The sequence below is a fragment of the Corapipo altera genome, unplaced genomic scaffold, assembly GCF_003945725.1.
Source record: "Corapipo altera isolate COAL_440 unplaced genomic scaffold, ASM394572v1 51, whole genome shotgun sequence".
Lineage (NCBI taxonomy): Eukaryota > Metazoa > Chordata > Aves > Passeriformes > Pipridae > Corapipo > Corapipo altera.
The window spans coordinates 12,445,683-12,461,983 of NW_020884892.1; the positions used below are offsets into that span (position 1 = coordinate 12,445,683).

Genomic DNA, 16,301 nt, shown 5'->3' on the forward strand with positions numbered 1-16,301 from the left:
AATGTAACATATATGTAGAGGGAAGAAAATAGGTCATAATGAAGACTTGTTTGATTTTCCTTGAAATAAAGTAGACAGTACAGAAATCATATCAACACTGTAGTCCTGTCTATGTAGTATAATATGTCTGTAAGTAAATGATTAAGAATAAAAGGTTTTCAGAATTTCCAGATGTTATCTCAAGCCACCACTAACATCCAGAAAGTTCACTGCCAAACCAATCACAGTATAATGTTGGATTGAACACTGAGAATGCTGAGATGCAAACCAAGAAGTCTGGACAACTGTAAATTTTCTTGCTCCTGACTCAATCTTTTTTTTTTTCTTATAGCCTTCTATTTACTTTTGACAAATATATTAATGCAGAAAACGTCTGATAACCAAGTCAATACTGATTGCAAAAGGGTTGCAATTGTTACAAATATGACTGATGAAAATAGACTTTTTTCTTGAATGAAAACAGGCCTTTCTAAACTTGTTGATTAACAAAATAAAAAATGGATTTTTCTACTCATTTTTCTTGTTCGCCTTTATGTTGCAGGAGAAAAAGGAGGAAAAACCAGAAATGTTCATCAGTTGATTAGTATCTGGGGTTTTGTCTGTCAATTGACACATAACTTTTTTCCCTCCTCATACATTAAAGTAGAATTCTATATCCCATGATTGAACATGTCAGATATAGACCAGAGGATAGATTTCTGCGTATTCCTTACCATTTCACACTGTGTTAACAGCCTACTTGTATAACATATATTTCTTTGACGCTGTTTAGCTCTTCTAACATACCAATCTGTCACTCTTTAAAGAAGTTTTGCAAAGATCTCTATAAGATATATGATCTTTCATTGAGTTAGCACCGGAACGAACACTTCATAAGCTCTGTCAAACAGTGATTTGTGCAGTACTGCAGCAGGCTTTTCCTAGAACATTTTTCTCTTTCTCAATAAAAGCAGAGAATATCGAAAGTATTTAAAAGTAGAACCTGACAGGGTGTTGTTCAAGTCATTTCTCAGTATAGAAATACCAGTAAGTTCAGAGACATGACTACCATGAGCTCTTTCAGTATTAACCTGTCATGTAGAGATAGCCAGAGAAAAGGTAGCCTACACAGACGTTCAATAAGAAGTTAATTCAAATCTTGAATTATTTTAATAAATAAAAAACCTTTCTCTTCCCTCAAATTTTGACCTTTTCTACTCATTCCAATAAGAAATTAATCAAGAGAGGAATGACCCAACGCAGGTAACATGAAGGGATAGGAATAAAAGCATCTGCTACTCTGGCTGCCAGCAAGAAGGGTGAGTATACTTATTTCAAGTTTATATTAGTTAGAAAACAAGACTTTGGAGAAAGAAAGTCAATATGTCTACATCACATGAAATACTCGGCAGATGCTCTCCATCATTATTTCTATAAAATAAGATTAAATGCCTTACTACTTATGTCTCAAAACAGTTATCTTAAAGCAGCAATAACAAAGCAAATTGTTTGCTCTCTGCTCCTACAAGACTCAGACTAGAAACTGCAAACAGCACTTTGTGACATTAGAATGTCTGGGGGGAAAAAAAAAGATACCCATAATAGTCCACAGCCCAAAGTCAATAGTGCACTGAATCATGCACATTGGTATGTTATTTACTTCTTCACTATTAGAAAGAAAAAAAATGGTAATTAATGATTTTTCCCCAAGCTCCACAAAGGACAGTTTATATAAAGCATTGCCCCCTGTGCTAAGTGATACTTGCTTATAGAATAATGTTGGCACATAAATCAACTTAAAAACTCTTTATCTTTTTATTTCTGCATACTGAAATCATGTTTTGTCAGATAATACCCTACTTTCATTCTTCCATGCTTCAGAGTTCTGAAAATGTTTTTCCAAATGTGCCAGGGAACTTGCCTCTAGCATAAGGCAAAGCACACAAATTTTGAGACTCGAGAGATGTTCTCTAAGAACTGTGCAAGCCCATGCAATGAAGGTGATAATAGAATGCTGAACACCAGTACCAGGAAGAAATTCTTTACTGTGAGAATGGTGAGGCACCAGAACAGACTGCCCAGAGAAGTTGTGGATGACCCAACCCTGACAGCGTTCAGGGTCAGTTTGGATGGGGCTTTAAGCAACCTGGTCAAATGGAAGGTATCCCTGCCCAGTCATGGCGATTGGAACTAGATGATCTTTAAGTCCCTTCCAACCAAACCATTCTATGATTCTATGATTCTAATGTTAATTCTTGCAGTAGGAAAATTATAGCATTATACTAAAATAAAATAAGAACTACAGATAACTGTTTCTCAAGTGAAAGACATCTGAAAATTCTTACTAGAAGTTAAAAGGAAAGTTGGAGTACATGGGAAAAGCAGACTTAAATTTTTTGTGTTAGAAGTAGAATGAACCTTTTCTCTCACGGGGAAAGATGACTGTTTTGGAACGTACAGTATTGTGGGTGCATAACTCATCACTGATATATAAACCAAAATTTTTACGGAATACAAGTTATTCAAAGGTTTATGCTTGGTCATATTGAGTGGCCTGTGGCAGATGTATATTCATATCACTATCTATTAATTTGATCATACTGTATTTCCTGGTTAATGAATCATCATGTAAGTAATTTGGACAAGATCATTATTGTTCTATTATTTCACCTTATCAAATGGAGTCAATAGGTCATAATGCATTTCAGCACTGTGGAATTATCAGAGTAAGTACCATTAAAAGCAGAATCATGAATATATCCTTGACCTACTATTTTTAAATGTTCTCACGTCTGGACATTTTTAATGAAATAGTCATATTATACCTGAGATGAACATTAACCAGAGAGACCTTTTCTAGTAAAAAGGACTTCATTAGGTAGCCATCTACTTCAAACCTTGAATGGATGATTTTTTTTTTAGAAAAGTGAGTCTGAGAATAGCACTTTATTATGCAAGGTCTTATTTTTTTATGTATTTCTGAGTTGTATCATAAACATTGAGAAAAGTGAGCAAAATAAAGGAGTTTTAATACTATTAGTTGTAGACTTTTAATCATAATTTTTTTCTTGCTTAATGTATCAACAATGTTTTCAGCTATATTCTGAACGCACAGTCTTTGAGTACAGTGTGATGTAAACAAAAGGGATTACACTCCCATCCTAATCTAGAGTGGAGATTTTATTTCAGCATTTATATAAAAATATTTTGATTCACAGTAAGATGTTGTATTGTTTTCTGCCTTACCACAAATTTACACTTCTGAGAGTATGAATACTTATTAATGACAGATATACGATGTTATAAAACATGGCTAATTTAAAAAAGCTGTATCATAACCTTACATGGTCTGAAAGATATGCTGGTACGCCATGAAGCATTCACAAAAATACTTTAAAGAGAAGCTTGGAGTAAGGATTTTAAACTTCACTTGATGTTCTGAGAGCTTGAGACACTTAAAAGGATAAAGAGTTTGTGTTTTCTAAAGAAGTTGTTTTGTAAAGATAAGAACATTCAAAAAGTAATCTAGTATTGACTAAACAAAGGCAATGCCCAACCAACATATATCCTACCTATTGAGAAGTATTCTCAACATACTAGGTGAGATGCACTACAGAATATAAAAAAGACCTCTGGAGAGATGGATGATGTCCTCATGACATCACAGAAGGCTGATTATGACTGCCATCAAATACAAGAAGGTCATTAATTCCATCAAGAAATGGTGTGCTGAAAAAACAACTGTGATACAGATTTTGGAAAGAATAATAATTCAATATTCTAAAGGAAAATTCTAAACTGTAAAACTTTCTAAATGAAAACTAAATTACAGATCTAAGGCCCATCTTTCTTTTCTTAAAATGGCTAAACCAGGAACATTTAGAAAGCAAATATAGGACTATAGACCTAACTTTGTTAACATGTCTTCTGTAAACAATATTGTTACATGTTGTTCATACCAGTAATAATGGTGGAAGTTTCACTGAAATTTCACTGTAGGAGACAGCATGTCCTTTGAGTAAAAGAAACAGGTAGTTAATGAAGTGATCCAATTGCATCAAAGATTTGTACTTCTAACAGGGCACTGCAGTGTCTCCTAATAGTAATTCTATACATAAGCATTTGTGCACCAACACATACATATACTAAGCATATGCAACATATATATAAAATTGAAATGTTGTTACCTCTGAGATATATACAGAAGGAAATGTTGGTTACTCTGCCAGGTCATACTATGGCTCTCTGAATGTTTCAGGTGCCACCTAGTGCCCAGTTCTCATGTGTCGAAGTCCCCTTCATGAGAAAACTGGTTTTCTTTGTGCGCTTTTATGCCACTGTCTAATGATATGTCTACGACACATCCCATGTCCCCATCTTATGCTTTAAATTCCAATTTTTTACCCTGAGTGATTTGCACTAGCAGAAATAACCTTCTTTTTTCTTGTCTTTTTTAAAACAAGTTGAAAGGTTCAACTTACCAAAAGTTCTCTGCCCTCAGTGTTCACTTCCTTCACAAGACCGAACTTGTAGTAGGGAAACCTAGGCTAATAAGTCAGACATGAAGCATGATTGATTAGCCCTGTGTATGTATCCTCAAACTACACACTGGTCAGTTCAGATGATCTTTGCCAACAGGAAGCTGGAAGGGATGTTATATTCTTTTTAAGACTAGCCAGTCTCTACTTTATAATAATTTAAATCATAAATATTTCAGATTAGCCTTTATAACAGTTTAAGTCAATTCACTAATTATTAATGCCTATCAGTGCTCTCTGACATTTCTATTACATTTCTTTTCCTCTCCTTTAGAAGTCCCAGTACTTTTCCATTAAATGTGTTTTATTTTGTTCTGTACTCTGCTTTCGGTATTTCTATCATCTTGAATATAAAAACTATGCATCTTACTAATATTTTGAATACATCTTGAAAAATGGAACCCTAATTTCAGTAGATATATTACATCAAATATATAAAATTATTGTCATTTATTAGACATATGTATCTATTCTTGTCTGTGTAATTTGTGTGGAGATGCTGTCTATATGATACCACACAATTTTCTTGTGCTATGACACCCTCCTTCAGTGACTAAACTTACTTTTCCTAAACTCAGTTAGGTTTTTATATATTTGGTTACTGTAAATTGTCCAGGTAAAGACAGCCAGAGAGCAACAATGCAACATTTATAAACTACCTAGCATAAGGTAAAACAAGGTGAGGCACTGAGGCAAAAGTGAAATGAAAAGAACTGTGAGATAGTTGTTGCCATAATAATTCAGAAATTGAAGATTAAATTCTTTTATATAACTGAAAGGCGTAGTATGAAATACATTTTACAGAATGAATATCAATATGGTATAAATTTTAGGATTATTTTTTTTTATTTTAGATTGTCCTAGGCTCTGAAATATTCTTCACTTGGGAATTACAACAGCCTCTCCCCAGCTGCCTACAGAATACAACCATGTTAAAAAAGTGCTAAGAATCACTGCAGTCTAAATGAGCAATTCCATTATGACACATACATAGGCATATCTACACAGCCTTTGCATGGCAAGCAAGGTGCATCTGTCTGGGTTTCAGCCAGAAGCTGAACAACCATCCCATATGGCAGATACAGTACCTCAGGCTTCAAACTATACTGATTTGGTTGCATAGTTTCAGAACAGTGTGGTGGAGGGATCTCTGTGACACTTGCAACTCTATGCCCATGACAAAACTTTATGTAGTCTCCAGTGGTCTTTCTCAGTCCATGCACTATGTGTATTTACCTGCCAGCCACACCTGAGGTTTAATTGGTGCCCTCAAGAGCTGTACAGGAATTTACTGCAGATAAAGCTCTAATCAAAGTCAAGTGGAATTTGATAAAGGCAAATAAGCATGGCTGGTGCTATTAACTGTAGAGCTTTCCTAATTATCTGGTCTTCACCTGTTTTTCGTTCCCTTCAGGTAACACTTTAGAAGTGTGTCTGGTGGGGGAATGTCAGATTTAATCATATTTATTGAAGCATATAGTGATCTTTCTGTTGATTTCACTTGATTCCAGATTGTGCTGTCCCATGGTAAAATTAGTGACTGCCATTGTTTTTTTCGCATGGTCCTTCAGCTCTCCAGTGCTGTTCTGTGTCTGCAGCTGATTTAAACAGATATTCTGAACAGCATATTGCATGTGAAGGGAATGTGTTGCAAACCCTGGACAGTTTACAATGTATTTATTACATTTGTCCTGCTCACTGTATCAACGTTATTACACTGTTACAATTATGACTTTTTTCCCTTCACACATCCTCGATGGTTTTTGCTGTCCTCCTACTTGCTGATTCCTTGCTTGTAGAAGAATTATATTCAGGAATTTCTAACTTACGTAATGTTGAAACAAGTTTGCTCTTGTTAAAATAGCATATGACTTTAAAGCTCTAAATAGAAACATTCTGGTGTTACTAGCAAAGGAGATACGACCAGTGATTGTTTAAATGCACTTAGAACCAAAATCAAATTCAGTATAAAAATCTACATTTAAAGTTCCCTTAGGACAGTCTTAAACTAATCAGTGGTTTCACTTTGGATAATCAAGTTCCTCTGTCCTTTTTTTACCATGCAAATAAATTCAAAAGGGAGAAAAAACCAAAATTATGTCATTCATTAAAAAATAGGTAAGAAACTGCAATGTAATTAGCTGTATTATCTTTAGTGAACAGTAGAGACCCTCAGTGAGGTAACTATTGCAAAGCTATTTGTCAAGAGAGAGCAATTAAGAAAAGGAAAAGAAAAAACATGCTTTACCTTGTTTTCCTTTAGGGGAAAAAAACCCCAAACTTCTCACACTTCCTCTTCCTTGCCTATTTATAGTTTAACATCACAATATGACAGTCTCTTCAGACTGATCAACAAAAAATGCAGAAATTAAAACAAATACTTCCGATAAGTTTTGATTGTTAGACAAATAGTTTCTGCCATTGTTGTAAACAAATGTGAATTTCAGCATAGTGACTTGCACTTGTATCTTGAGGTGCCAGATTTGTTGGAATCAAGGGATAACCACTTTTGTTGCTGAACTTCTGCAAAGGAGAGACATGTATTTTGGGGAAGGGAAATTTATTTAAATCAATACCTGATGTCTTTCTTTGCTCTCTGAACGCTACATATTCATGCAGTTAAATTGACACTTAGATACTAAGTTTTTCATTTTTTTTTCCTTCACTGCACTGATATTGCCTAGTCAAGTTTTTTTCTGTGGTTTCCTTCACTCTGTAATCTCAAGTGGAAAAGGTGTGTATATGTATATGTCAATATGTATGTAGGAAGACAACAGTATACTCACCAGTTATTTCTTCTAGTCGCTATTAGATCTACATCTAGACTATGCTTACTCATATATTCAGAACAGTGTGAATAGAAAGTAGGAAATATATACATTTTGAGAAAAATAAACAAAGTATTATGAGGTAGAAGCTATGTATCTAAGTTACTGTTTTAGTTTATAAAACCTTTGGAAAACTATGTGCAACTAAAATAAGCCATTATAAGATTCAATATAGATGAATTTTGGACAATGGAATTTCAGGCAACTTCATATTGTTGCAAATACATCATCTGTCCTAATATTTGGGACCCTTGGAATGTATAGCCCTCCCTATTGCCACACACATGCTACATGCAGCACTTCTGAAATCAGTCTTGAGTCTTCAATACCAGAGCATTCTTGCTTGGCAATAAGACAAAGTACAGAGGTGTCGCTTTTCAAAGGGATATCTGTGTGCAGATAAGCACTCTGGGAATAGAAGGAGATATCCAAACTGAGAGTGTAGGGATACCAGAAATATACAATTACAAAACTACTAAAGGAAGCAAATATTAGCCTCTATTGGGATATTACAGAGGTCTTTCAATGAGTGAGTACTCATGAAGATGTACGTATTGACAGTATTTTTCACTTTATGTTGGAAGAAATGAGATCATAGTGATTTGCAATAGCTGTGAAAAAAATCTGAAAATATATGGATCAACACTTTAAAAAAGACAAAATTAATTATTTATGTTCCTAAATTTCTAATATCATATTTAGTGTGTGAAGAACATTAGTCTTCAGCATTAAGTTGAATAGAATGCAATGATACGACAAATGCTTTTTTTACTGGAATACTAGAAAATAGTTGTTTTGGATATTTAGACATGAAATGACAAATTTTATGTTTAGACAGTTTAGGGAGGACAAGTGCTACTCTTGATATCATAAATATCATAATAGAAAAAAACTAAAAAAAAAAATCTGAGTAAAAAGAAAGTAAATTTGAAATTTGTATATTTGGTCCTGATTTGTTTCTCCTTGAGTGAATACTGACAAAGAGAGTCTAAACTTCTGTCAACCTTGTTTTTGGAAGAATTTGCAGAAGTTATATTTAATGTGATTTATTTTGAATAAGTTATTAGTTAGTATTTATAAGTGGCAGAAATTCTGCTAATTAAAATCTTTAAAGACTTAAAACCTTTAAAGACTCTAAAGTCTTAGTCCTTTCCTTCTAAACAGAACTCTCTGAAATATATTTACCCACAGTTTTTTAACAGGATTTCTATTTACAATAATAAGCATTAACGTAATAGAAACTTATTGAACAGCATTGAAGGATATTCTAATCTTGGTGGTTTATGATTATGGAAAAAAGAGGACAAATAGGTTCATACATATCTTGTTTACAAAATTAAATCTAGGACAAAGAAAATTCCTACTTGGAAAGAGATTGAAACAACTGGGACAACTTACTTTAAAAAAAGACATGAGAAATAATACAGAATAAAAATGAAAAAAAGTATGATAGTGTAAAAAATTCAATTACATTTATGTTCAGAGTACATGAACCAGGAGAAGTTCAACCAAATTACAATGTGGCAAATTTGAAAGGAAGTACTTTTCCAGCCTTCTTATCATTAGTGATTATGAGAATTTCACTGAAGTCAAGAATCTGTGCAGAGCTGAATAAAAATTACAGTCTAGTTTGGCAATTCCTGTGTTGCCTGACAGATGACTATCTCAGAGTAAGAATTTGTAGCTTTAAATGGAACAGAGTTGGTAGTACAGTGTCACATGCAGTTTGAAAATAGATACTGCCTATCAAAGAAGACAAATGCAGTTACTTAGTGAATTATCTCCTCCCTCCCTCCCCACCTCCCCAGTAGTGCACTTGTATATGTTCAAAATGAAAATACTCACAGAATAAACTAATGCACTTAAAAGTGTAAAACTTATTTTCTACTTTATTATCTAGAATCAGGAACAAAATGTCTTGAAGGGTTAGAAGTAGTAACTTACTCCCTACCCAGTTTCATAATGTTAAAAAGTTAATCAAAAATGCCAAGTATTCCTTTTAGATGAGTCATAAAGTATTGCAACTGGAAAATTAGTTTTATTTTAGAAGGAGGGTGATTTTTAATTAGTGCTTTAAAATATAATATAATTTCATAAGAATAAATTGCCTTCTCTGGGTAATTCTTGGTGAGACCGCAGTAAGAGTAAAGGAAGCAATTTTAGGCAATAACAGTTAAAGACGTTGGTAATCTTTATATTTTTTATTTCAAAGGACAGGACATCTTTCTGTGACCTTTTTACTAAACCCTAAGAGATACGGGATTCTGAAAAACTTCATCTTCTTGGAGAAGTGGAAAATGAAAACACTGCATACAAGCAGAGTTTTCAAGTTAATATAATATGATTCATATGATAACCAAAATCCATAGGATGATATTCTTACATCTATTTTGACACGCTATGATAAATAATAAATCGAATGGCCTTGAAAAGAGTTAAAGGATTTAAAAGAAATCCATTTGCACAAGTATGCGGGAATAGCTGCAACATTGCCTTCTTTGTAGAGCTTGCAAGCACATTTGAGGCCAGGACAGTGTTGCTTCAACACAGAACACTTTGATAAAGCAGTGGTGAGAATATCAGCTCTTTAGGTGAACTTTAAAGTGACCAAGATGAGAGAGACCACATTCTTACTTTTGTGTTGTGTCATTGTGCAAGGCAATGAAAGTCAAATCCAGAACCACAGAGTTCATTATGTAAGAGAAAGCCAGAAATAGCAGTAATGACATCAACAACTAATATGCATATTTAACAATTCACATCAAAACCTGATTGGTACTTCAAATCTTGCAGATGAACTCATTGGGATCATATATTTTATTCATAGTGTATGTATATATGGATGTATAGAGATATATATTTATGATTATGTTGGATTATGCCTTTTGTTACATAGTTTAGTTTCATGGTTGGTGTCAGAAATCTAGTAGTATATCCCAGTTCTTGGCATGAGAGTTTGAGAATGTAATGAATCTCATGAGCCATACTGCTTGTTTTGATAAGCATTTATACCTTTTTTCTTTAATTGAAACCTACTGTGACAGTTTGGGTATTTAAAGATGTTGTGCACACACTCATGAGCACATCAGGGGTGCTGAAGAATAATTTAGTCACATGGACCTCAGGAAAAGAAATTGAAACCATACATACATACCTTTCTGTCATTTTCCTTTGTAGATTAGGGAAATTTGATATGAATTCAAATACAGGTTTACATGATTTGTCTCTTCCATATTAGCATTAGGCTAGTAAGAGCTTTGAAGAGCTCAGGATGAGAGTGTGAAATATCTTTTGCTCACACTTGCACAAAATCTATCTTTTAATGTCCATTAATCAAAGGACTTCAGAAGGAAATGATTGAAAAGGTAATCACGCTATTTATGATGCTGAAACATCAGTCAAAAGAGTACACAGTTGGTGTATGAGTACCAACTAGTAAAACCGAACTCTAATTAATGGATTCTCAGTGGTTTAAAGCTCGGCATTAGAGTAGAAGTCACCAGATCTGTGGTGTTTTACGTGGTTAAATGAACTAATCTTTTGTTCAGAAATCAGTTACCCACAGTATCTCGTCACTTTTGCCTCATTATCTAAAAACTGTTAAATCATTAAACAGATTCCTGATCATGCTCAGGCTTATGCTTATTAAGATTTTCTCTTGTCTTGACTATTTTTTTTCTTGCAAGTTTTGTTCAATTTGATTCTGATGTTCTTTCATGACTGTAGTACAGTTTTGTTTATTGTTTTGCATTTGTATACATCAAGTTCCTTTCCTTTCTGTTCCTATGTAATGAATTCCTTGTTGTCAATTTAACAAAGAAACATATGAATATATCTATAGAGGGAGATTAAGAAAAACCTCATGCTCATTTTCATCTACTTTTGCATATTGGGTTAATAAGCAGATATTAAATAGACTAAGTCAGTATGAATTTTCAGCGTTAAGAGTTGTATAATATCCATGAAAACACTCTGTCCAAAACTGTCTTAATTTATGTGTTTTATATTCTCAAGCAAAATGAAGCATTGATTTGCAAAAACATTGTAAGTAATAAATATGTATCTGCTCCAGAATTACAGAGTAGTTCCTGTGGCAATCCAGGAGTTCCACCAAAGGGTATCTTGTACGGTACAAGATTTGATGTTGGTGACAAAATCCGATACAGCTGTGTAACTGGATATATTTTGGATGGACACCCCCAGCTGACTTGCATAGCTAACTCTGTGAATACAGCATCGTGGGACTTTCCTGTTCCTATCTGTAGAGGTAAGAGAAATCCTACAGCAAAGTTCTTGAAAATATACATTAGTATGAAAACATTTTAATCTCTGTATTAACTATTAACTTTAAAGCTATGATTAAAGAAAAGCCCTCTTGAATATTTTGATCTCTTGATCACACATATGATGTATTATATTTATCATCTATTTAAAGATATGCTATGTAATAAGAACTAGAAACATAGTAATAAGTAGATTATAAATCTGTACAACATATTTACAACTATGAGAATGTCAATTAGGGATTTATTAGTACTTCCTAGGGACTGACGTTTTGTTTAGCAGTAAGTTGGATATTGAACAAATAGAAATTTGAACCTGCCAGAACAATTGAACTACAGAGTCTTTCCTCATTGTCAGACAGGTTTGATTATCTTAAGATTTCTATACAGGATATCCCTTGTATTCTAACAAATATAGGTCAAATCCTTTTTCATTGCTCATATTAGAAATATAGCAGTAGCAGGGAATCCTGTTTTACAGGTAAATCCTATTTTCTGAGACTATTAGATAGAAATAATGTTTACAGAGTAACAAAAGCAGCCATGCTGATAAAATGGAGACATTATCACTACTATACCCAACCAAATACAATTAAGATAGTATTTTGATGAAACATTTATGTCAGGTAAGCTTAAGATCAGTTTCTAGATTCTCAGGTTAATTTTACAGAATGCGACATTTATATTTGTTTAAAAACATTGATACAATATTGCAGAGGCTATAAAAACATTCCAACTGAAATTACCATTCTGAAAAATTCAGTTTAGTTAAATATGGTTACCCACTACCACAAAAGAGTAGTATAAGAAATGTGTATCATTGGAAATACCCTGCTATCATTTCCTATTTTTGGCTTAGAGTTATTTAATATGTTTATCCATGGTCTTGAAGAAATTACAAACTTATTTTTAATAATACTATTTTCCATTAAAATTATAACATCTGAATCTTCCCCTCCTACTTCCCAGAAAAATACTAGCTGATAATGAAGAAGATAGACAATCGAGGCATAAAGCTAAATTTTTTTTCTGGAGATGATAATACAAAAGATTTTATGAGAATATGTTAACTTGTAAAAAACTTACATTTGTAATAAAGTAGAAGTCTAACAGGCTTCACTGCAGACCATTTTTCAAATTCTAGATCTGCCAATTTTGAAATGAATTGACATAAAAAATTGCAGTCATAAATGAGGAATATGAGAGACTGGAACCTGATGCTTCCTCTCACAGTCAGTCATCACAGTCACAATGTTACAGTTTTCTTCTGATACAATACTTTTTAGTAGATCTTTTATATATTTTGTTTGTTTGTTTTTTTGTTTTTTCCAAGGGGACATGAAAATATACAGTGTGTATTTTAAGCGGAATAATAAACTCCCAAAGTAGCCCTGTGGTTAAACAGGGCTAAGCAAAAGACTACCACATAAGAATATGAAAAACATATTCTTTTTTACTCATAATTAGAGAGGTCATTATCTGAACAGTGTCACTTTTTCAGGCAAAATAGAGTTAACAAATTGGGAATTATTCAGAAAAAGAGGAAAAAAATTCTGATAGATTTAAAAATCGTCATTTTGTCTGTAGACTGAAGGAACTCTAACTTTTCAGTGTACGTGAAAGAAAATGAAGAGATGGTTTGATTTACTGCAGAAACTCCTACAGAAGGCAAACATATTTTTGAGAAGAAAATTCTCTAATCAATAGCAGTGAAGAGTTTAAGGGGTAAAAACTTGATGAATAAAGAATAAAAACCCCCAAGGTACACACTTTAACGGTGGTGAACACAAATTACTGAAACAGAACCTAAGAATGTGACAGATTCTTGATTTCAGTCTTAACATAATGGCTTAAAGGCTTAATGCACCAAATTGCTGTTAAGATATTTTTGGTCTATGTTCAATTAACAAAAAAAAAAAAAAAAAGAAAAACACCTAATTATTTTCAATAGTTCCTTCTATGAGTCTGTGTTTGATACCAGAAGCATCCAACTTTATGTTTAACACAGACCCTTGTGATTCCATTCTAATGAATCTCTCCTAATTTTACCTAACGCAATTATACAACACAGAATTCTGCAGAAGGTTGCTAAAGGTGATTACCCACTAATGAGTTTCTGATCTCTTTGTCACTGTTTGGCATGGAGACTCTCTTTGATTAAACACTCATCCTTAAAGATTTCCTCTGATAAATGTCTTATTGTGCCCTACGAATGGTCATTAAATCTAAAAAAGAGAATCCTGACACGAACAAATGGTGTATAGTTTTCAGATTTTGAGGGTATATGTGTAAGAATTAATGTTTCTCAACACTAAAGAACTTGATTACTGTTTTTTGGGTTGGTTTGCTTTTTGGTTGGTTGGTTTGTTTGTTTGTTTGTTTGGGGTTTTGTGGATTTTTTGTTTGCTTTTTTTTGTTTTGTAGATGGGCAGGTCTCTCCAGACATGCATATACTAGTTGTCCATTTTAATATAATTCATTCAATTGGTCAAATACAGAGTTTTTCACTGCCATGACCTAGGAAATACCATTGTTTTGTCAGAAAAAAAAAAAACCCAAAAGAAGAACAAAAGTATATTTTATTCAACCTTAAGTTGGGGTTTGTTTGTTTGTTTTTACCTTTAGAAATCAAAATTGTAAAGTTCTGAATTTACAACATGCTTAGAATTCAGCAGACTTAAGCTCATAGATGTCTGTAAATCATCTGTATATAAATATCATTGTCATCTGCCTCTTGTAATTCAAAACAAGTACATTTGGAGAGTATTTTTTTCCTTATTATTTTTTTTAATAGATCATTCCTTTTACCTTGCCTTCCTTTTGAGGGGGTCATGCTTGCGCCTTGCACACTAGCAACGTGATTCTTACAGATTAATGTCGCAAAAAGGAGAATTTTATCGGAAACAACAGTGTTTTGTATTTCCACAATCATACATACTGCTAAATGCTTTTCAGATGTTGTTGTTATGTCATTAGTAATAACATCTCCTTTTTGAAGATGTGAATGCTGGGGGCAGCCTCAGCTGTGGTGACCATGAAAATGTGCAGTTCAGTATTGGCTGAGGAGGGAGCAGGGCAGCAAGTAAGATTACAGCTACGGTTTTCAGGAGAGCTGACTTTAGCCTCTTCAGGGATCTTCTTGGAAGAATCCCATGGGAACAGGCCCTGAAGGGGAAAGGGGTCCAAGAGAGTTGGGTGGTATCCAAGGATCATTTCCTCCAGACTCAATAATAATGATGCATACCAATGAGCAAGAAACTGGACAAAGAGAGAGATCTGCATGGATGAATAAAGAACGCCTCTCATTACTCCAACATAAGCAGGAAACACACAGTAAATTGGATGCGTGGTCGGGCCACTTGATACAAATATAAAGAGTTGTCAGAGTAAGTAGAAATGAGACAAGGCAGGCCAAGGCCCATCCGGACTTAAATCTGACCAACAATGTCAAGGACAAGAAGGGCTTCTTCACATCATCATGGCCAGGCTTCGTGAACGAAGATTTGGGAAGGGCACTACCCACGTTTGTTGCAAGAGCGTCGGTGGCTAAAAAGGCCAATATGAGATAGACATGTCCGGTTGCAAAAGGCACAGCAGAAAGACTCTCTAGGAGGTATATTCTGCAAGGCACAATTCTTTCTGCGTTGTCTTTTCTCCTCGAGAGTGATCCTGCGTGCTTTTTCAAAGGCATCAGCAACATTGAAAGAGAATGTGTCTCCAGACCTCCCGATTGGAGGCCAGAGTAGACCAGTTATGATGATCAATATGGCCAAGGCTGAGATGTTGTTTCAGGGAGTCCTTGTATCTTCTCTTCGGGGCTCCTCTCTTGCGGCAACCAGAGGCAAGTTCACCATAAAGCAAGATCTTAGGGAGGCGGTGGTCCTTCATCCTTGAGACATGTCCTACCCAACGCAGCTGTGTTCTCAGCAACATGGCCTCAATACTTGTGACTGCTGCTTGCTCTAGAACAGATGTATTGGTCCCATAATCTGACCAGTGGATGTTTAGGATTGTATGGAGACAGCGTTGATGGAAGCATTCTAGGAGTCGCAGGTGGTGGCGGTAGATGACCCATGATTCAGATCCGTATAAGAGAATAGACAGCCCTATGGCTCTGTAAACACTGGTTCAGTACTGGGCCAGTATTACTTAACTTACTCACCCATAACTTGGATGAAGAGGCAGAAGCTGCCTCAGGAAGCTTCCTGATGACACAAAGCTGGGAGGAGTGGCTGATACCCTAGAGGTCTGTGCACCCCTTCAGAGAGACCTCAACAGGTTGGAGAGGTGGGCACTCTGAAACTGTCTGAAATTCAACAAAGGCAAGTGCATGGTCCTGCACCTGGGGTAGAATAACCCTACACACCAGTACAGGCTGGGGGCTGACCTGCTGGGAAGCAGCTTTCCAGAGAAGGACCTGGGGTCCTGGTGGACACAATTCTTCCTGCTTGAGCAGGAAGGTTGGACCAGACGACCCGCTCTGTTCCCTTCTATCTTTAACTCTTTTGTGATTCTGTGAATTATACTGTACATAACCCATGACTAGTTTTTAAATAAAGCCTTCTTCCCTGGCAAATCATTTTTGATAAGGTTGTTTTCAATAGTGAAATATGCCAGCAGCTTTATTATATCACCTATTCCTGAGCTAGTGTTGCAGCTTGCAGTTCCTCCAT

At 34.7% G+C, this 16,301-nt stretch overlaps 1 protein-coding gene across 6 annotated transcripts in view; it reads left to right on the top strand.

The window, feature by feature from the left end:
• The window catches only part of CSMD3 (CUB and Sushi multiple domains 3), a 610,641-nt gene that overhangs the window by 143,976 nt on the left and 450,364 nt on the right, over positions 1-16,301 (top strand). For all 6 annotated transcript variants that reach the window (XM_027645674.1, XM_027645676.1, XM_027645678.1 and 3 more), the window contains exon 4: positions 11,418-11,612. In XM_027645674.1, the coding sequence (XP_027501475.1) occupies positions 11,418-11,612 (195 nt within the window). The remainder of the gene's footprint in view (positions 1-11,417; positions 11,613-16,301) is intronic.